This window comes from Poecilia reticulata, linkage group LG2 (genome assembly GCF_000633615.1).
Source record: "Poecilia reticulata strain Guanapo linkage group LG2, Guppy_female_1.0+MT, whole genome shotgun sequence".
In the NCBI taxonomy this organism is placed as follows: domain Eukaryota; kingdom Metazoa; phylum Chordata; class Actinopteri; order Cyprinodontiformes; family Poeciliidae; genus Poecilia; species Poecilia reticulata.
Genome location: NC_024332.1, coordinates 5,936,620 through 5,958,724, shown reverse-complemented (window position 1 = coordinate 5,958,724; position 22,105 = coordinate 5,936,620). Strand labels below are relative to the sequence as shown.

The 22,105-nt window shown below is 38.8% G+C and overlaps 3 protein-coding genes across 3 annotated transcripts; 1 reads left to right on the top strand and 2 right to left on the bottom strand.

The window, feature by feature from the left end:
* The first annotated feature begins 47 nt into the window (after positions 1–47).
* Positions 48–5,198, top strand: LOC103474617 (uncharacterized). The gene is made up of 10 exons (XM_008425729.2): positions 48–327; positions 2,563–2,724; positions 2,833–2,961; positions 3,044–3,213; positions 3,343–3,436; positions 4,045–4,140; positions 4,253–4,273; positions 4,450–4,470; positions 4,609–4,783; positions 5,028–5,198. The coding sequence occupies exons 1-9, from the start codon at positions 249–251 to the stop codon at positions 4,692–4,694; spliced, it is 858 nt and encodes a 285-aa protein (XP_008423951.2). The 5' UTR covers positions 48–248; the 3' UTR covers positions 4,695–4,783; positions 5,028–5,198.
* A 2,535-nt stretch (positions 5,199–7,733) lies between these two features.
* slc19a1 (solute carrier family 19 member 1) lies at positions 7,734–14,354 on the bottom strand. The gene is made up of 6 exons (XM_008425743.2): positions 14,272–14,354; positions 12,299–12,868; positions 10,786–11,530; positions 9,282–9,474; positions 8,797–8,938; positions 7,734–8,609 (listed from the first exon to the last, which is right to left on the bottom strand). Exons 2-6 carry the CDS (start codon positions 12,545–12,547, stop codon positions 8,373–8,375), a joined length of 1,566 nt encoding a protein of 521 aa, XP_008423965.1. The 5' UTR covers positions 12,548–12,868; positions 14,272–14,354; the 3' UTR covers positions 7,734–8,372.
* Positions 14,355–15,451: 1,097 nt separating this feature from the next.
* On the bottom strand, positions 15,452–18,588 carry LOC103474633 (C-X-C chemokine receptor type 1-like). The gene is made up of 2 exons (XM_008425753.2): positions 18,037–18,588; positions 15,452–17,064 (listed from the first exon to the last, which is right to left on the bottom strand). Exon 2 carries the CDS (start codon positions 17,060–17,062, stop codon positions 16,007–16,009), a length of 1,056 nt encoding a protein of 351 aa, XP_008423975.1. The 5' UTR covers positions 17,063–17,064; positions 18,037–18,588; the 3' UTR covers positions 15,452–16,006.
* Positions 18,589–22,105: the final 3,517 nt, after the last annotated feature.

Sequence of the window (22,105 nt, the reverse complement as noted above, 5' to 3'; positions counted from 1 at the left end):
CAAATATGTCTCGGAGGCGGAGTCTTAGAGCCTGTGTCATAGCCCACTTCCTATACTTTCACTTTACGGATGGCTTTCCGAAAACTGCCATTCACATAGCGCCTCTGATTCTGAAACGGTGCTTTACGTTGTTTAATTCAAGGTGTTAAAATGCTTTTAATGTTAGTTTAACTTTGCTGGACATGTTACTTTCGGTCACAGACGAAAGCAAGCCATTTCCTCGTTCATAACCTTCTCAGACCAACGCCATGATCCTTTCGTCTCCAATCAAAACTCTTTCGKGCCCSGGATGGCTTCTTGTTCTGGCTGCGGCCTCTGTGTCCTCAGGTGAGTCCAGAACCTCCTCCTGAATCAAATGTAGCCTAATAAACTTTAGTCTGGGTCGTTTTAGTGAGTGTGCGCGTAGTTTAAAACTGCGTGGCCCCACCCAGCTATGTTGCTGCTTGAAGGCTGCCGCTTACAGGCTTTCCCATGTCTTTTTTTTTTCATATGAACCGATTTTGTTTGTTTTGAAAGGGAATATTAAATCTACAGTGCAATAAAAGTCGTAAAACACACGAAGAACACGAAAAACTGCGATGCAGTACAGTAGAGGAAGTAGAATTTCAGTGGGAAATGCTAAATGGAATTTCTGCGGTGGAAAAGGGTCAGTTTTCTCTGTAAAGGCTTTTAAGGTCATTTCAAAAAGGTGCATGGCTAATGAAAAGCACTATGTCACATGAGAAATAAGGTCAGAAAGGCATGATGCTGAAGATCATACAAAATACTGTAGAATTTCCTCAAATTTAAGGTATCAGGGGAAACCTTTCACATAACAGTAAAGGACAAAAACCMTGGATTACTAAAACTTCTGGTTCTGAGTTCTGATCCAGGAGGGAGAAAACTGGGAGATTCTGGAAAATCTTCACCTTTAGTGACAACTAACTTTCAAGTTTTAAACACAAACATGGCTGACAAGGTGAATACAAACAGGGGCAGGTAAGGAAAATGTGTTTACACCCTAACGAAGAGTTCCTCTTAATATAAGTATTATACTTTGTGTCTGTTATTCTCCAAAAATCCCCTGTGATTTCAGCTATAATCGTAGACGTAGACAAGACATAAAATTTTACCGAACACACATTTTATGACACAAAAAGCCAGTAATAGTGAGATAATAATAGTAGTGGTAAGGTAAGGTAAAAAACTTTATTAATCCCATAGGGAAATTAAGATTGTCTGTTGCTCACACATTAATTCACATCCACACAACATTAAGAAATTTCATACACAATATACACACATTAAAAACAGTCTAGTAAAGGAACTTAAATACATAAAAAAATGCTAATTACTCCGTCTCACTCCCTTAACCCTCCCAGAAATCACAGCATTGTGAAGCCTAATGGCCCGTGGGACAAAGGAGTTTTTAAACCTCTCAGTTGAACATCCCAGTGAGAGAAACCTGYCACTGCSGGAGCTCCTCTGGTTGGAGAGAACAGTATGCAGGGGATGGCTTGTGTTCTCCAGGATTAAGCTGAGTTTAGACAGTGTCCTCTGTTCCACCACTGTCTCCACAGACTCCAGGCTCACACAAACCACAGAGCCAGCTCTGCGGATGAGGCGGTTCAATCTCCGTATGTCTCTCTTCTTTGCGTTGCCCCCCCAACAAACAACTGCGTAGAATGTAACAGACACAATGGACTTATAAAACATGTACAGGAGCTTAGAGCACACATTGAAGGAGGCCAGTCTCCTCAAGAAGTACATTCTACTCTGTGCTTTCTTGTACACATTGTCTGTATTGGAAAACCAGTTCAGCTTATTGTCCAGTTGTAGGCCCAAGTATTTGTRTGTGCTGACCACCTCTACCTCARTGCCATCAATGATGGTAGGCTGAGGCAAGAGGGGCACCCTGCGAAAGTCAAGGACCATCTCTTTTGTTTTAGAGATRTTCCTYGACTTTCRCAGGGTGCCCCTCTTGCAATATGTTTTATCTAGCTGTAACACACCGCCCCTCCCACACTTATTGCTGAGTCAGACTAGTTAGCTGTCAAAAAGAAGGCAACGGAAATATTTCTTTGCTTACAAATTAGACAAATTAAGGTGTCTGGAGATGAGGGTAGCACCAAAAGTAGTAGTTTGGTAATAAATCTTACAAAGTCTAACAGACTAATGCTGTTATCCTTTAGTCTAACGCCTAACAGATACAATATTATTGAATATTTTTTTGAGAAAATATGTAATTTTAGGTTCAAGCAGCAGAGTAGGGTAAATAGATCCCTGCTATTCTGCRTCAGCAGCTATGGATCTTCAAATGTCATTGGTATATCAGATTTGCACAACAACCCAGTGTAGAACAATATACCCAACACCCAAATGAGCTGAAGGTGTAGGAAATTTACCTATACTGCTATCTGTAAAGCTCAGATAGCTTAAAAAATCTATCTATGGTTACCCTAGAACATTTTGTAAGTAAGTAAAATTCTTATACATAAATTAAGAGACCAACTGAATCTTTCTCTTACTTTAAGATGAAATTATTGACATAAATTTGCACTGCTGCTGTGTTTTATTTTTTAGCTGCAGAAGAAAAAATCTATGCAAAGGTTGGAGACGAGGTAAAGCTCAAACCAAAAGAGGGCTCTGTGACTGAAGCAATCAAAAGCATCAACTGGAAAGTTGGGAAGGATCTGGCTGTCATGTACGATGAAGGACACTTTAWATACTATCGTGAGTTTGAAGGTAAACCGCTTGGATGTTTTGGGATTTCTTTTTTTCCCAACTTTATTTGTAAGAAAATGGACTGACAATGAAATGAAAGATGACATTCTGAGTTATGTTTGTCTGTAGGTCGGAGCAACTTAAACAACCAGACTGGAGAATTGACGATCACAAATGTGACTTTCCAATTCAATAACGAGTACAAGACCGAATTAAACGGCAAAACAATTGAGCACAYGATTCACCTTAAAGTCCTCGGTAATCATCCCCTCTTACTGTTGAAAACATTTACATTTAAAAACACCGAACCTGATTGGTTCCCATCTTTCTCCAACTCCAGCTCCAGTTCCCGCACCAACCATTGCTCCATCCTCCTGCCCTGAAGATTCAAGCACATGTACCCTGACCTGTGAAGGAAAAACAACCAGAGAGACAGAACCAGTAGAATACATATGGATGACTGACAACACTGATGTGCCAGGTTCCACAAACAAAACATACACTGTAAAGGTATTAATTATCTCATACGTCATATAAGAGGCTGAAAAATCTACTAAAATCTTCGGTGTATAATGTTTTTGAAGTTTAACAAATCTGGTTTTTCACACTTTGATGATAACTGTAGTATTTTCTTTCCAGGACGACAGTTCAGGTGTCAGAGAGTTCAGCTGTAAGATGAAGAATCCAGTCAGTGAGGAGAGAAGCAAACCCTTCTCCAACCCATTCAAGCCTCGTGAGTTGACCCCATAAAGAATTGATMTATGCAGCTCTATTCACTATTTTCCTATCAWTAGTTAATCCATTTAAGTGCCATATGTAGTCATTGGTGTGGGAAGACACCAGTCTGTACTTCCAATGGTATGTTTTTGGCTGAAACACCCTCTATTCTTGTCAAGCCATTGCAGTAGCCCAGGGCAGCATTATAAAGGGGGGAAACACATGGTCCTCTCAGCCCAATTAACAAATTCAAATAAATGACATTTTCACAAACTCGGGCCATTTCTTTGGAAGCAGWAATGTAATTGTTGACAGCATTAGTGCTGTAGCACAGCTAGCTCCTGCAGGAGGTTAGAAAAGTTTCAGTTTGAAACGTTCAGAAACCCTCCCAAAGGAAATCATTTATTTAAATATGCAAGTGTACACGAGTAAGGCATAACATTATGACCACTAACAGGTGAAGTTAATAAGAGCGAGTATCATTGTGGCATCTGGGTGTGAACTGTTCTGTTCTTTGACTGAGTTTGGAAAAGGACACATGCATGAGAATGGTTTTATTATACAGCATATTTAATCTGCTTAATGTCCCTTTTCTATATTTCATATATGTCGTTTATAACTCAGCTGAAAGTGGTCCGAAGATTTCCAGAGGAATCATAGTGYTGATCATTTTGCTTTCTGCTGTGATACTGGTGGCCATCATCCACAGAATGAAAGCAGGTAATGAGAGTTTGTTTRTTTATATACTGTAAATATGTGCAGTTTTGTTGCACGGCTGCTTTTTGTTTCAAAGTGTGAAATTAAATCTTGCTGTTGATTTTCTTGTCTTCAGGAGAATGCTTCTACAATAAATGTAAGATTCCTTTAAAGCTTTAATTAAAAAATGATTGTTTTTGAAAATTAATTCTAATCTAAATGTTGTTAAATATGTTTCTACTTCATATAAACTAAGATGCATATTTGATATCCCATACATATCTAAATATAAACTCTATTGAACATTTTCTCTGCTGTGATTTCTCTCTGCAGCCTCCATGCCGTGGGAAAGAGGTAAATACACGACAAAAGCAAATTTATTTCAAAACGTATAACCTTTTTTAGGTTCAAAGATTATGTTAACCTAAGAAATACTTTTATGTTCACAAATAAATCATAGTTGTTGTTTGTTTTTCTTTAATCTGTTTTCAGATTTCTGGAGGAATACCAAGGMGCAGCGTAAGTCTAAACCTGAACTTCCTTTTGTTTTCCCAGTTTATAAAATGTCAAACATTTAATTTTAGATGGTTTGTTTTTGTTGTAGAACCTCAAGTAGCTGCTTCAGAATCCAACGGCAACACCACTCCACTAAAAGGCCAATTAGATGGTAAGAGTTTTTAAAAAGTTTATATATTTTTCATTCATTTACTGTTTATAATGAAGAAAAATGTCTAATATAGTCAGTTCAGTTTCACAATAAGTTTGCTCTGCCCTGACACTGTCTACATTTCTATAAAAATGTCATACAAGCTTCTTTTTCTGAATTGGATTATTGAAATTAACATGTATCCAACAAATGTTTATCTTTTAAACCACWTAACAACTCAACGGTTCGTTTCCTCTTGATGCAGAGGAAACTGCAGTGACGGATTAGTAAAGCGACGTCTTGAGACATCATTAGCGAAATCTTCTCTGGAACAAACGTTTTGAAGAATGGATTTTTCTAGAAGTGTGTTTTTTTTTTTTTTTTTTATAAAGGTTTTGTTGGCTCTAGTGCCTTTATTTGAAAGTATTTAGACAGGAAAGAGGGGGAAGACATGCGGCAAATGTCACCAGGCCGGGAATCAAACCTGCGACCACCGCCACAAGGACTGAGGCCTCAATACATGGATCGTGCCAAGGCCCTGTGCCACCACAGCAACCCCCTCAGAATGTTTTTGACATTTTCTCCTGGCACTGAAAGCAACAACTGACTTGAGAGAACACACCAAGATATTCTGCTCTACTGTTACATTGGATGTTTTTATTAGGAAACACTTTTATTGTTGTTATTGCAGCGTCTGAAACATGCACTTCAGTGATATTTTTAAGGGAAAGTAATTAATTAGAGTGAGTTTTAGGTAAGACAAAAGGAAGAGAGGGTGGGCCGCTGATCCTTTGGAGGTTTGGTTCAAGAGTTTCCAAAGTGTCAAAACAACTCCTAAGACAATTCCTGGAAGCCTGGTAAGGTGAGCTTTCCTGTAAAAGACCTTATATAAATGACACCCACTGGCACTTTGACCTGATCGGACCTGTGTGTGCTCCTGGTGTGATGCGAGACGGGACTCGTGCACTTTTATSTGTGTCAGAGCAACCGAGCTAAGAGAAGAGGAATAAAGGAAGGGCATTGTGTGTCTGAGCCGCCTGTTCAGCCAACAGTCAAAGCTTTGTGCAGAACTGCTGACGGTTCGGCATCCAACCTATATGTCTGGCTTGTAACTTAGCTTTTGACGATGAAAAAAGCTCCTCTGTACAGATTTATAATTTTATTTACCGTAATGAGAAAAAAAAGCTATCAAAGCCAACCAGCCTTATGTGATGAGGGCAATCCAAGCATCAACATCCTTTTTTAAGGTCAAGTCAAAATATTGTCTTCCGTAATCTTTGTGTGTTTTCCTAAAAGTCTAATGGATGATTAAGATGTTTTTGCCAAATGTGAAACAGGCCTTTAGTCTTTTTAACGAATCGTGAACTCTGACGTAGAGTTTCAAAGATTTGCAGACCAAAAGACGTCTGAAGCCGCGTCTCCATTACGAACGTGTGCAAAACTTTGTCGATATTCTACTAATGTTGAAAAAACACGAAGAAACCCAATTAAAATCACACATGAATAAGTTGGTTCACATGATAAGTCATTAAACTTTTTTTTTTTTTCCCCGTAGTCATTAAAAAAAAAAACATGCCACATCATCATCCTCCGWCTTCCTGTCTTCTTCTTTGTGGTTTGAGGCAGTGGTAACATCTGGTTGGTGATCATGTGACTTTTGTGACACACAAAAAGTGTTGTCGTTGCAGTTTTGCAAAATAAACCAATTTCAATATGGCCGAAAAACTACCTCATCCTAGCGCCAAAACCTTTGATCAAAAAATGAGGTTTTGTTTTTAGAAATTGGTGTGTTGTCATGAAGCAAATTTATTTTCAGAATGTCAAATTTTGTAATTATATAGTCAACGGAAACACAATGACTCGAATTACCTTAGAGCATTATGTGTTGCTTCATGTTGTCAAGCAGGTTCTGCTTCAGCGCATTAAGGTTCCTTTTTCACACAGGGCCTGGYTGGTTTGGTGAACTTTTAATCGTAATAAATGAAATCATTCTGAAACACTACAATAACAACAASACTGCATCATGGGTTAAGTTTTTCAGTTACTTTTAGTCTTTTCAGATTTTTCTTTTTTTTTAAACTAAATGTGTTTGAATGTTTATCTTTTCAGTCATTGTGTAAATTGGTTACTTTTCTGTGTTTCTTCTACTTTTTTTTCCCATATAGCTTTTATTAAAAAACTGACATTTGTCTACTTGAACAGGAAGTTGAGGTATTTTTGAGACTTTTACTGAGATCAACACAAATGTTGGCAGTTCTCCATTTTTTAACATCTTAGGCATGTAGAGATTCGCTTATTTATTACTAAGAAAACGCATGTAGTCACTGTCTGTATATGAGCTAAAGTACATTAAATACAACAACTCAGTTCTTATTTGTTTCATTATTTTTCATTGTTTCACCACTAGAGGGCAGCAAATGTTCATCTGATTAATGCAGTAAACAAAATAAAATGCATTAAAATATCTGACTTCATGCTCTACTTTTTTTTTAAAGCTAATTAAGCTTGGAAGTGACATTTCTTTTGTCCCATTTTCATCTCAAATGATATTTTGATCAAAAGGTCRTTTTTCATATCTTTGTGATTCAGCTGTACAAACAGCTCAGTTAAAGGAAGAACCACCTGCTGAGAAATCCTGAACAAAAAAATAACAATCAGAGTTGAGCGACAACTACAGCTGAGAAAACAAGAATCATAACTTGGAGAGCGTGCTTTGAAAATGTTTTTATAAGTCCTGATTGTCTTCATGTTAGAACAAACCATGTATTTTAATAGGATTTTCWGATAGACCAGTGCAAAGTACTGTACTGTACCCTACCTGTACTCTACTTTAAGGTCTTACAAGATTTTGATAAAAATCGAAGAAAAAAATTACAAAATACAGCGTAGYAACTACTTATGTTTTATTTATGAATAAAAACATAAAAACTTTCAATTTCCTATMATACTGCATTTCTCAGAAATTATTTTAATCAAGTGAAAAATACACATTGTGAGCACATTCTGAAAAAAACTAGAATCCTACAAAAAAAAAAAAGTTAATATGACAAAGTGAAACTTCTGCTGTGTGGGAATTAGAAGTTCACTCTGAACTTTAACCTCGTTATAACCTGCAGCAGGATTAGGTAACACTTCATTCCTATGAGTTTCAAAGTAAAAGCAGCAGTTTGTTTCTTTCTTGTTCCTTAACTGTGGCACTAAATCTTACAAAAAATCAAAGATTAAAAACTGAGTTGTCCTACAATGATTTGTATCAAATACAAATTAATACTAGATTATTACAAATACAATCAAACACTGCAGAAAATCCAGCAGTTTTTTTTAGCTTTCAGCATGTGGTTTTATCACAAAATATGATTGTCTTTGTTAATGAAAAAAACAGCAAAATCAATAGAATCAGATTTTGTCTTCAGATATTTTAACAATTACAATCGGAGTGCTGTGTTAGGAAAAAAMAGTGTAATATGTTTCAAACCTGATGTGCTCTGTCACTGTTTTATGGTGAAAAACATAAATGTAGTGCAAGAGGCTTCACACAGCAGAAGACGAGGCAGTTGCATGATTAAGGCTCAGAAAAAAACCACCTGACATCTCCGCCATCTTTACCAGGCTAATATGACTGGCACCTCAGCGGCTTCTCCAAAGTGTTTGCTGCCTTTAGGTTTKGACACTYGGACARCGGTTCTGCTTCGGAGGTCATTGAAACAGGCGTGAGCTCTGTGTGCTGCCTGTCGGGTGACGCCTCCTCCTCCTCCCCTCGGTTCCGGAAGTGACGCACGAGGACGACGGCAGCGCTGATTAAGTACACCACGGTCAGCAGGGTGAAGTAGATGAAGTAGATGCGGAACTGCAACAGAAATTCGAAAGCTGAAATGAGCTGAGGTGGCGGACAGCGAGACAAGATCCCAGGAAAAGTTTTGGTTTGACGCGCCTTCAAGAGGATTWGCTAGAATTTTAATTGTATTTAAGAGAAATTTGGATTAAGGAGGCAGCCTTTGTAAATGTTTCATGCCTCCTATGGTGAGCGACCTCACCTGAGATTCCACGTCTAATCCCAGGCCTCTTTTGTCTGAAAATATCAGGTTGATGATGCTCTTCAGTACCGTCCCCAAGAAAGTGTTGATGCCGAAAACCAGAGCGCAGAGCTCCCTGGTGAGCGACGAGGCGATCTGGAAACTGGTGGTGAGAAGACAGCGACACCCAACTGAGCGGTTTGAAAACCAGAGGGCGCTACAAGCAGGAATAAGTCTTTATAATCGATGCAAAACTTGCTGTTRGACAACGGGAAACTTTTTACTCCAGATGCAGCTTTCTTAATCTGCAAAGATTAAATTATAAACTGGACTGCCGTATCAATGCCACTTCATAGGGTGGTATTTTTTATTTTTTAATTAAATCGACCAACGGCAAATTACAGCACAATTTCAGCCATTATGGGTTCATATAATAATAAAATAAAAATAAATCCGTGCTTCAGTAACGTCTTAGTATATACTATGCTTTTTTGTTTGTTACTCACGTGGCGATAGGAACCAGGAACTGGTAGAAGCCTCTGAAGAGGATGTAGCAAGAATAACAGACCCAGATGTTTCCAGTGGTGCCCATGACCAGCAGCATGCCCGCCTGCAGCGCCGTGATACCGCCGATGACCAGCTCCGACCAGACATTCCAACGGATTTTAGCGAAGCCCGCCATGAAGGAAGTGATTGCACCTGCGGGGGGGGAGGAGGGGTATGAAATAATTTAGAATTAATCACGTTGTTTTCCATTGATTTTAGAACAGTACACAGAAATCAATCAGCGCAGGTCAAACAAACAAAGATATCTGGTTGTTGGTTACCCAGCATCACGTTTTGGTTTATGACACTTTAGTGTTTCCATGTGATCTTCAGGTTACTTAATCGGTTTAAAGTGCAGAAAGAAGTAAAAAAAGAAAGTAAAGCAGTTGGTTTTATTCACAGCTCTGGGGGAATGAGATCAATATTTTATCCAGCCTCTAAAGATGCCGTTAATTGTCTGTTAGAAGAACCGACACAAACCTGATCTTTTCCTGACGGAAAAATCCAATTATAAGTAATTTATTATAATCTGTTAATCAGACTCTACATACTTTCTTCTGGGTTTTCTTGACTTTTTCACAAGGATTACAAAACTCCAAATCCTCCCAGGCTTGTAAGACAGAAGCTTTAACTTCGATGGAAAACGCCCCAACCAAGCTAAACGCGCTCTTGATTTCTTTTCTCAAAAAGAAATTGCAAATGACTAAAAAATATTTTCAAAGTTTGGCTTCTGTCACTTGGTCTGGGATTTGACCTGAATTCAAAGTCCAAATTAAATAAGCTGTAAATAAAGCGTGCTTATCAAACAATATGGCCACCCGGGGCACGCTGACATCACTAAATTACAGAAACATAAAGAGTGCATGTGTGAAAAACGAAGATTTCACTCAATTTAAATCTTAAAACACTAAAAAAAAAAAGATTATTTGATTTACTGCCCCCCCTACCTTTTACCCGTGCAACGATAAATTGTGATGAATCTGTTATTGAAATAATTAGAAATTTATTTAGCAATCAATTAATCATTAACTGAAGTATGCAAACTAATAAACTGGCTGTTTCCGGAAAAAAAAAACACCCAAAGAGCCGCAATTTAACCAAAATTGCACATTTTGTACTTCATATAAAAACAACTTTTGTCTGTAGATCTATTCCACCTAGAGCTCCTCAAATTTTAACTTCACCTAGACGTATTATTTAGCAGCAGATGATACAAATGATCAAGCCTTTCCCAAAGAAATGCTGTGTGACCGAATTTTAAAAGGAATTGTTTGCTATTTACATCTTTTTGTGGATTTCTAATATTGCATATTAAAGACTTTTCAGAAAGTGCCGGGATCTGCTAATCTCAAACGACCGACATATCAGGTAAAATGACCTACACATGCGTTAGGACAAAGTCCAGCGTACATCAGATATATTCCCATTAACTCCAGATGGGATAATTCCAGGTAAAGCGCTCACTCAGTAAGGTCGCAGCCGCCTCCACCGCGCCGTTGTAGTTGGTGGTGGATTGCACTTTGTTCCACAGGATGTGGACGTAGAACAGCACCAGGTAATACCCCGTGGAGTTGAAGATCCACCACAGGGACCAGAGCCTCAGGTTGGGCCTCTTCACCATGTTCCAGACCTCCAGCAGCATCTGCACAAAGATGGACTCCTTCCAGCGCGCCGTCAAGGACACACCCGCCCGCGTGGGGTTCATCTCGTCCGTTTCGGAGAGGGCGGCTTTCTCTGCCGGCTCCCGGCTCTTCGTCCGGTTGAAAAACAGCGAGCGCTTCGGCCAGGGCAGGCAGAACGCCAGCGCCAGCCCAAAGCTCACAAAGCCCAGGGAGATGGCGTCCAGCGTGTGGTAGCTGATGTTGCCCAGCGACAGGCACAGCTGGCCCAGCACGGAGCTGACGAAGACGCCCAGCAGGACAGAGGAGCGCGAGTATCCGGCCACGCGCTGATACAGCGATGGGCTGACCAGGGAGAAGATGTAGGAGGAGTAAGCCACGCGGCACGCCATGGTGATGCCGTAGAAGAACTCCATCAGCTGCATGTGGACCAGCGTGGCGCCCAGTAGCATCAGCACCCAGATCACCACGTGGCTGACGCCCTGGATGATCAACACCGGCTTGTAGCGCAGCAGGTCGGTCAGCAGGAAGGCCGGCACCAGCACCACCATGTAGGAGTACGTCAGCACCGGAGTGATCTCATTGGTCACCTGGGAACAGCAGCCGGCGCCGGGTTAAAACTTTTCCCCTCACAGAGTGTCCAAACTGTTTGCAACAAATGTTTCTACGGTCTTACGGTTAACTGTATGTAAGCAAAGAATTGGTCCCAATGAAGTGAAAAATTGTACATTAAATAACTTATTAACTGACACAGAAAACAAGGAAACTAGTGGCTTTATTTTTAATAACCAGGAACAAATCCTGGATCCTTCAACACGTCTGCTAAAATACTAATTTCAAGAGTTCAATCCTTTTTAGCCAAATTTCAAACAATAAACCTTCATAGTTCTCATTTTTGTATCATTTAAAACTATAAATAGATGGATTTATAGGTGGATGATGGATGAACTAAAGAAACATTAAAGGTTTAAGCAAAAGTGGGAGAAGGTTGAAGATAAAAGCAACTGTCTTTTGTCTATTTTTAACAAGCTTATTAGCATGAGTCGTCTGTCCACTTTAACTGCTTTAGAGACCTTTCTGAACTCTTAAGCTCATTTTTCGGTCCTTCGAAGTCATAAAACAAAAATCACATCTGTACAAGTCACATATCCTCCTCCGATGACGCAGTTAGGAGGAATGCGAACTGTGACCTCGAGTAAGACGGATCAGTCATCTCCCTGCGGGGAACACATGAATTCATCCGAGCAGAAAATCCTGACAAACAGTTGCAAAGTWGCAATGTGACAGTAACSGGACGAGTTGGAAAGTCTGTGTTGCGTTTCCGCCGAGTTAATTATCAATGTCTGGACCGCACTGACCTGCTCTCTGGTGAAGTTCTTCTCTGAGCTCAGCAGATTGGGCGTGATGAACGACTCCCCGGGCCTTATGGAAGACATGAACCCGTAGAAACACAGAAAYATCACGGAGTACGTCAGCTTCCCGCCGTCCTCGGCGGGACATGGCGCCGCGGCCGCCTCCGCATCCCCGCGTCCCTCGCCGTCCTGCAGCGGCGGCGGCGGCGTCTTCACATCCACGTCTTCCCCCGCCGCTGCTCGGTCGGCTGCCATCGTGGCTGCTGGATGTCGGTCGCCCCTGGATACGGAGCGCTGCCTTTCCACTGCTCTGTCAGATCAGCATGTGAAGCAAAACTACTCTGGCTGGAATGAAAGAGGAAACCCTGCGGCGCTGTCTGACGCCGCTTGGTCTTCTGTGAAGACAGGCTGAGCTACCCGGAATGAACCATTTTACAGGATGATGAAATCGTAGGTACACAGCTAGCATGCCGTCGTCTGCATGAGAGAGAAGCTGTTGACCTTTGCCCCTTTCGACCGTGCAATATTTTTCCAACAGAATGCTATCCAGCAGCTGAGGCTCGGCGCATTGTTGACCTGAAACGATAACAGCGCGTTCTGTTAGTCGAGTCAATCCGACTTTGCCTTGCGTAACGGAAAGTAAAAAAGGAAAACCCTCTTTGTGGTTTCCCTAAAAAAATCTCTCCACATTTGGGTTAAAAACAGCTCAAATCAAACGTAAACATAATGAAATGATGACCAACGAGAAAATCTTGTGATGTTCTCCACCTCAGAGACCGACATTGTAACGTACTGTATTCTGTACATGGAATTAAGGAAGTTTACATAAACAAATCCGTCTAAACCACATGCAAAGTAACTTGAGTCAACATATCACTGCAGTCAACAAATCACTGCTCTCTGAGTAAACAAATCTGTTTAACTCACAAATGTGTTGTGGTGTTACATTTATGCAAAAAAAAAAAAAGATAAATCAGGAAAATAAACTACATTACACTGATTATAAGTGAAATATGGTGGAGGCAGCATCATGCCTGCAGATGGTTTCTTGCTTAAAATTGTAATAAGRTGCATCATAAATAAGTGATGAAATGTAAAAAAAAAAGAAAATAACTTATCCGGAATTGGGTAGTAACTAGTTATATTTACTTAAGCTTTATTTTTTTTTGCCAAAAATTTACCTTTACAAGTAATTTTAAGGCACCATACTTTTAACCTTWACTTGAGTAATACTATTATGAAATACTGTTTAAGAGTAATATAAACACACTACCCTAAATTTGCAATACAATAAGGTTATTTATGTTTAATAACGTTTTTATTTTAGTSTTTAAAACATCAGAATTCGCACACAATGAAATGTGTTCCTGTTATTTTACCAACTAACTCTTAGTTGAGTAATTTCTAGGATAGCTTTTTAGCTTTTTACATTACTTTTCGGGGTATGAATACTTTTGCAAGGCTCAGAATGTTCTAAAGCCACTTAGGATCTGAGGCAGTAAAACAAGTGCTATAAAACWATTTTAATGTGTTTACCACGAGGACCTCACTTATGTTCCCTTCTGCAWTACTTCCAGACGTTATTATAATGAAAACAGCAACACTGTGCAACAGAAGACGAGGTCTGACTGGATGTGTTTTTACAACAAACACGTAACAACTACGTAACACGCGGTACTAGCGCGGGCTAGCTGCTAATGTGACTGAAAACCTTAAAAAGAGACATAAGGTTTTCAGTCATATACTTAATGACATATTTAGAACGCTGCAGCTAACATGTTAGCATTACTGTCTAAAAAGCGAAGCAGGAATCTGGACTCCGTCAGCACAAATTATTAGAATGGCGTTTAGAGCAAATTAACCTCAGCAAGCAAGAAAATGGTGAAAATGTTTAGCWACCTGTTAAAAACGTGCATTTCAGTAACATAAAAAGGGGGAGGGGGGTTAAAAATGTAACAAATAATTAAATGTAACGTTACCTCGTGCGGTCCACTTGCAAATCTTAAAAATCGCGTGGGTTTCTGGGAACTGCAGTTCTCTCCCACAACCAAGATGATTAACGGTCTCATAAGTTGTAACATGTTTATTTGGGGAGTTGTCTCTTGTGCAGCTCACACAAAAATGRCATACAAAGAATTATTTTAACTGTCTAATGCTTTTAAAATATATCTTAAGCAATATGTTTAAAAAATAGAACAATAAGAATATCATTACAATAATTTTCTTGATTTTACTTTTAAACTAATCTTTCTCCTTCAAAAAAGCTMATGTATGACCTCTTCTGGTAGTTCACTGCTATTGCAGCAACTAATGCTATACTACTATGACTACTACAAGGCTACTACCGCCACCGCTACTACTACAACTTCTATTACAACAACAACTACTACTGCTACTACTACTACTACTACTACTACTACTACTACTACTACTACTACTAATAATAATAATAATAATAATAATAATAATAATAATAATAATAATAATAATAATAATAATAATGCAGCTGTATGACACACACTGATACATTTCAGCATGTCATTTTATTTTCCCTTTTTATATCTATATAAAAATATAATTTGAATGTATATCGCATATATAAGAGTAGATGTATTAATAATATTTTCAATGCCAAAATCCTTAGCTTGTTCAAAAACTTTACAAATGAAACTCATTTTGATTCATTTATTTCTGTTTACTTTAATAACTATGACAGGTTCACTGAAAATGTTACATTAGAGCAATAAACGCATTTTTATATACAAATGCTATGTAATAAAAAAAGACAGACATGGTAACATATTCTGTTACCATGTGTGGTTTATCTCCACAAGAGGGAGATAAACCACACAAAATTTGCTATTAGTGGGAAGTAGAGTGGAAGGAAAGAAAAGTGTATATAGGCAGCAGAAATAACTTTCATTTATAAATGAATGTCCCAGGCTCTAGAGGAAGAAGAGACACTCAATTTATTTAGCTTGAGGTTCAATGGGAAATTTCTGTGGTCGATGATGATTTTGGGACTCTTGTCATCTGCTTTACAGATTTATCTTAAAGATGCAAATGTGTAAAATAAAATTAATTTATTCTTGGAAAAGTTAAAACAAATTCAAGGCAGCTAACAGTAGTCATAAACTGAACAAGACTGCATCCATTTAACTTGTAAATAGATTTATTGGTTACAATCAAACGAAACAAGTTTGGATAGAAAAAAATATACTTTTATGTATTTGCATATGAAAGCACACATTCAGCATCGTCTATTCACAAAGAAGAAAGATAAAAGTTGAAACTTTACACTGTACATTTGTAAATATGGTAAAATTCTACATGTAGGGATTTAACTGTACTTTATTTTCTTAAACATATCCCAAAATGTGTTACCTTTGTGTCAATGAATAAAGGCGACATAGGTGTAACATGACGAGTTCCAGTAGATGGCAGCAATGTGTCATAATATCTAAGAGGAATACAACAAGTCCTACCATTGAACATAATTGAAATATTTATACTCTTTTATTTCCAAACAAACAAACAAACAAAAAACTGATACGTCCTAAAGTTGATATAATTTATCTTAATTTTGTGATGGATTTGGACACTGCTGCCAGTTTTCATCATCTCAAATCAGATACAAAGACAACGTTAAGCCACGTCTCCATGTTTGTTGATTCCTCTCACTATACAAGCACTARGTTTAAGAGMCCACCACATTCAGAGAATTGTTCCAGTTCCCTCCGAGGTCTGAGAGGTTGACCGGCTGACCTTTGACCCCGACATCCTCTCCTGTCTGAATTTCTTCTGCATGAGGCACATCATTTTCTTCCTGAACTTCTCTCCCACGAAGGCATACAGGAACGGGTTTATGGAGCTGTGCAGAAGAGCCAGGGTGTTGGTTATATCTAGGGCTAAGGTCACCGACCTCCTGAAGCTGCAGTCGAACCGTATCAGGTTGGTCCTGATCAGCGTGTCGATCATCATGGTTATATGGTACGGCGCCCAGCACAGCAGGAATGCGATCACCACGACCATGATCACCCGCATGGCCCGGTGCTTCCGGAAACCACGAGTGTGCAGCAGCCTGGCGATGGTGACGCCATAGCATGCCACCATGACAGCCAGCGGGATCAGAAAGCCGAAGATATGGCGAAACCCACGAGTGGCGATCCTCCAACTGGTGACGCTCCCAATGTCGAAGCGTTCCGTGCAAATGAGCCTCTCAGAGTCCTCGTCAAGCTTGAAGACGTCGTTGAAAAGGGCAGGCAAAGCAAGGCCCCAGCCGAGGGCCCAGACCGCCGCGCACAGGATCCTGCTGCACTTCCTCTGTTTAGTCCCGTGGGTCTCGTTGGAGCGCACAATCACAAGGTACCGATCGACGCTGATGCAAGCCAGGAAGATGATGCTGGTGTAGAAGTTTGCCTCTATGACCAGGTTGAGGAACTTGCACATGAAGTCACCAAAGAGCCACCCCCAAACCAGCGCTACTGCGAAAAATGGGAGCGTCAGGGCCATGAGTCCGTCTGCTATGGTCAGGTGGAACAAGTAGACGTCCGATGAAGTCAAAACCTGTCTGCTGGAGCTGATCACCCATCCTACCAACAAATTGCCCGGGATCGCCAGTAAAAAGTTAGCTATGAGGATCAGAGACGAGATCGCCCCTGCAGTAGGATCCAGGGGCTTTGGATTGCATGGTATTGTGTTTAGATTCAAGTCGAGCGGTTCAGTTTCATTTTCAAAGTAGTAGTCAGTGAAGACGTAGGTGAGGGACATGGCTATGGAAAAGAAACAGAGGTAAATCTGTCATTTAAACTGAAGAAAACAGTTTGAGGAAGTTCTTCAACTTGGTTTCAGAGTTTTACATTTTAAAGGAAATGCTAAAATTGACAAATACTTGAGATCCCCTTTAATAACAGTAGAAGCTAACATCTACTCTTCTTTATTTTCTTTCTTGGGGGTTCAACCAATCAGCAACAAGGAAAATGAATGGCACACCTGGATTGGCTTTTTTGCAAACACCAGTCAATAGAGTAAAATTCTGTATTTATATTTCAGCTTCCCAAACTGGATTTTCTTTCTTATATATTTTAGATATGGTGTTTGAAAACATCTGTGAATAGGCAATTTTTTGTAAATAATTTTGAGCTACATTCAACTGAAAAATCTGCAAATACTGAACCACAAATGTCTATATGCAAGGATTTAGATGGAAAAAATGAGGTTGGAGGCTGTGCACCAGCAATAATGCTCTTGCTTGAAACATCCACACAAATAAAATGTTCCTAAAGCAAATGTGCAATATAAAAGTAACCAAAGAATGATTTAAGTTTAAGTGGATGTCATTTTATTGATGTTTACGCTTATTCCTAATAGTAATTCTGCCAGAAAATAAAGTCCATCTTCAATTCTCATAGACGTTTCATRTAGGAAGATACTTGGAGGTGCACTGCCTCCAACCTGCGTTTAATGCAAAAATAACAATCAGTTTCTTTGTTAGCAAGGCAACAGTTTAAATATCCATTAAAAGGTAAAAAATAAAAGCCTGAATTTGATGAATTCAGGCAAATACTGAACAAAATACATCACAAAAGCATTAAACTCATAAAGTAAAACTATTTAATTTCAGCTTTCTCCCTAAGCTACTTTTCTTTTATTCCTATCACAATGGTTGAATTTCTATATCAAATGTCATTAATTTAGCCAGATTTCTTAAATTTTTTAGAAGATGAACTGCATCAGGAACTCACCTCTGTCTTGATAGGAAACCCCAGCATCCAAATGACTGCACCAGTGTGGTAATAATACATTATGTCCAGCTGCTTTTCTCTACTGCGGGGTTGACCCAATGTCCTGTTTCCCCTTTTTTATGTGCGTTCCTGAACACGACTGCGTCAACACTTTTTCACTACTACATCTTCCTCTAAGATAATCAGTTGTTGAATTAAGAATAAATAAGTATTTTCTAAAAATCTGGAATGGCTTCATAGTTCCATCTACCTTTATAGGACTTCAGCTTCATCTGATTAAAATCAAGGCCTCATCATTAATCTCCCACCACCATGTTTCTCGATGTTTTGGAGTTTTGGATGGATCAAACCATAAAACTGTAGAATATTTCACATTTTCTAAGAAACCCAACCTGTACTTTGTAGAAGTAAACGACCTCCCTGAGCCCGTCTCCGCTTTCTGATGATTCACCGGATGCAAAATAAGGGTACGCTTATTAATAGTTAAACGTTTGTTTGGTTGGAGATTCATGTTTCGTACTGCACACAAGAGGTGGGTGTGTGTCACAGGATTTTGTTGGGTAACCAGCTTCCTGTTGCAAGGTGTTTCACAAAATCCACATTCCACTTTCTGGAAATCGGTTTGTAAAATGTTCTCCTCCTTGATTGAGTAAAAGACTGATTGTTTTAAGCAACAATCTGCCAACTCAGTATTTTTCTGAAGCAGAGAGGTTCGCTGATATTTTTGTTGTTTTAGTGGGAAAATAGGTAGCTTCATGTTGAGACAAACATCAGAGAGCATGAATGCATGAATGCTTGTAAAGTAGTCAGTAATGACAGGTGGCGGACTGTCTCGCTGACAGAACCCTTCCGTCCCCGCCTATACTGCTATATTGCTCTTCTAAAGAATCAAAACACACACATTTCATTTTTACTCTATCTTTGACTCATCTTTCTTATTTACCCTGCTTAACAACATGCGGGTTTTTACAAGTGTAAATGCCCTCATTGTCACGCCGCCAGGAAGCAAGACGGCACCCCAACAAGAAATGACAGTTTATAGTTTGCTTTTTTTTTTTTAAGTCAAAGGTGTGTCTTACTGCTCTCACCAGTGTTGGCAACAAGTAAATAAAAAGCAGAAATACTCCAAGGTTTGATTTGCTTTACTGATTTGTTGTTTCTGAACAACAAATCATTTCTGCGCTCTTGGCGCGATGCTCAGTGGGAGCGCAGCAGATGTCACGGTCAGACAGCGTGGAAGCAGGAGCATGTCCCGTCAGACTGTTAGTTCCCRAAACCACACAACAAAAATAACCTCGTAGAAGCGCATGCAGGGTCACCGTGACACCGTCAGACAACGCATAAAGTAAAATACTTGTGGGGTTTTTTTAAGACCTTGGGAGAGTTTGAGAGAATCCGACATTTATTCTGGATATTTCTTCTAAACACACACATTTAATTCGTTTTCCTTCATCATCATACATATGAGGATGCATTTAATGTGGATATATTCAAAACATATTGAATTCCAGATTTGTTTAGGATCCCATTCATCTGGAAAAACCTGAGCTGTTTGTTGTACCGACAGGCTGGCAGCTGCCAAACACGTTGAAAGTCCRCAAGACTGGACATTCGCCTATCTGAGAAAACTCGAGCAACCTCTCTGGAAAAACTCGACCGGTGTCTRGATTCTTGTTTGATTTGCTTCGGAGGAAGACACTTGCCCAACAGATACTCATCTTGACAGCTTGAAGACGGCATTGCAGGCTGCCGCTTCATCAAACGCCATCCTCTTGTTCTTCTGGCAAACTTACACCTGAAAGTAGAAAACATTCCAGTCAAGTTTAAAGTTTCATTCGCGTGAAAAACGCTCTCTTCCTTCATGCCTGAAATGTGCAGTTTCATTTTGCACTTTTGATTGTGTTTATTTTTAGCCTTCCCACCTTTCTGTTTTGCTCTTCTTTGTAATGCAAAGAAGGCAAAAAAAACAACAACTTAAAAACAGTTTAATCTTGAAATAAATGCTTTTATTGAGTCATTTTTAAAGATAAATCCTTTAAATTCAAGCTACACAAATTGTAGCTACATTCTATAGGTTTGGGTTTTCCAAAAGACGTCTCACTGTTCCGAGCAGATGCTGAGTAAGTCCTCCAAGTATCGTGAGATTTTCTTGGGTCAGTCCAGTTACTCTGAGAGTTCTCAGTATTTCTCCATGTTAGGTTTTCTCTCTTTATCATCTGGAGGTTTCAGGCCCTCCTTGTGCACACAACAGTCAGTCCTGTTGCTGCCAGAACCCAGAGGACGCCATGTAACTGGATGTTTTATCTCTGCACCGATGTTTTCTCCCTGGTTGCCATGAGAACTGCAGGTCCTCCAGTTTTCTTCTGCAGGACGAAAGCATGTTGGATCAAAAATAAATAATAATTAGCAGCATGAAATAAAATGTATCTGTTTATAGGTTTTATTGCTTCAACAGCTGACTAATTASTGACACCTTAGAAATTCACACGTAGATTTCTTTCCTCTTTAAAAAGAAGGGGGTTTCTGTTGAGTGAGTCACACGTTGTTTTCCTCATTCGTTCGAATGGTCTGTTGGCACACCTGCACATACAGTTTCCGATCTGGTATTTTGTTTGTTCTGCTAAAAGGTTTCTTCTTTTTTCTTTTTACAATCCGAAACAGACAGAGCAGCTTGTTATCTAATCTAAAATAGTCACAGGAGAAAAAAGGTTGAAAGAAGCAGCTGAATTCCTCATGAGACACGAGTAAACAGACTTTTTTGCGAGTGTGTGTGTGTGTGTGTTAGGACAGACGTCCCACAGTGCGTCGTTACTGGAATCAACTAAACAAACAGTGCGATTAAACACATATACATTTTTAAGTAAATGCCCTTTTTAAGCTCTGAGAAAAGACAGAGTTTAGTACCTATTTCTCTTAAAGTGAAACTAGAAGCGCTCTGATGAATTTACAGAGAACAATAGAAAGACGGAGGATGAAGAACAACAGCAGGTACAATCACACAGGTATGCGCTTCCTGCACATCTGTCACCAAGCCGGCTCTTCTGAGAAAAACACTTCATTGGTATATTGTTACATCCAAAAGAATAGTAAACTCACATGGTACTTATCTAATCTTTTAATTATTTTAATTATTTTGTACACAAGAAGAACCAGATCTGTTCTTCTGTGAGGTCTAGGAGGGTCCCCCCCCAGAGAAACAAGCTATTAATATCTGTTTAATTACTGTTGTCTCAGTTCTGAGAAAGGACTTCAAGCACTTACAGAGTCCTTATACTAGAATAAATAGATTTTTTTATGGTTAGAGAATATATCTTGTTAACAGATGAAAACATTTTAAAACAGTAGAAATCTGTATTTTTTAAAATAGTCCTGCAACAAATACAGTTTTGAACTAAGTATRAGACATAAAATATAATGTTTTTCCTCCAGAACTTTGTTTGATCCTTCATTTCCTATTCAACATGGCAAAGAAAAAACACATTTTAAACTGTACTTTAACGTATTCTTATCACTGTATGATCTGCAATGACTCAAAGAGAAAATAAATTATATTAAAATGATTTCAAATTATATAGGTGTTTCATTTTTCAAACAAAATTAATACTCTTCTATATATACATTTTTTTTCTAATACATTAATTTGGTAGTTAATAAACTGTATTCATCTAAAATTACCTATATTTTAGACATTTAGAAAAAAAGTCTTGAATTTTCAGGTATATTTAAATCTCTAAAGCTTGAATTTCAGGCTGGACTTGATGAATTGTCAATTAAAATACTCACCACTGTTTTAGTTTTTAAATTATTTTACCGTGGCGACTAATAGTGACTAATAATGTTTCTGGTGATCTATTAAAAGCAATCATTTACTATCTTTATTTTCTTACCTGGAAGAATTAAACATGTTTAAAAAATATATAGCTGTTTGTCTCTTTAAAGTAAAAAAAAGTAAAATATTATCAAAAACTTTAACTAAAAAAACAGTTCAGCCTCCTGAAGTCGAAGTATCTGTAAACAGATACAATTCCCAACCTACTTGAAGTTAATTTTATGAAGAAGAAAAAAAAAA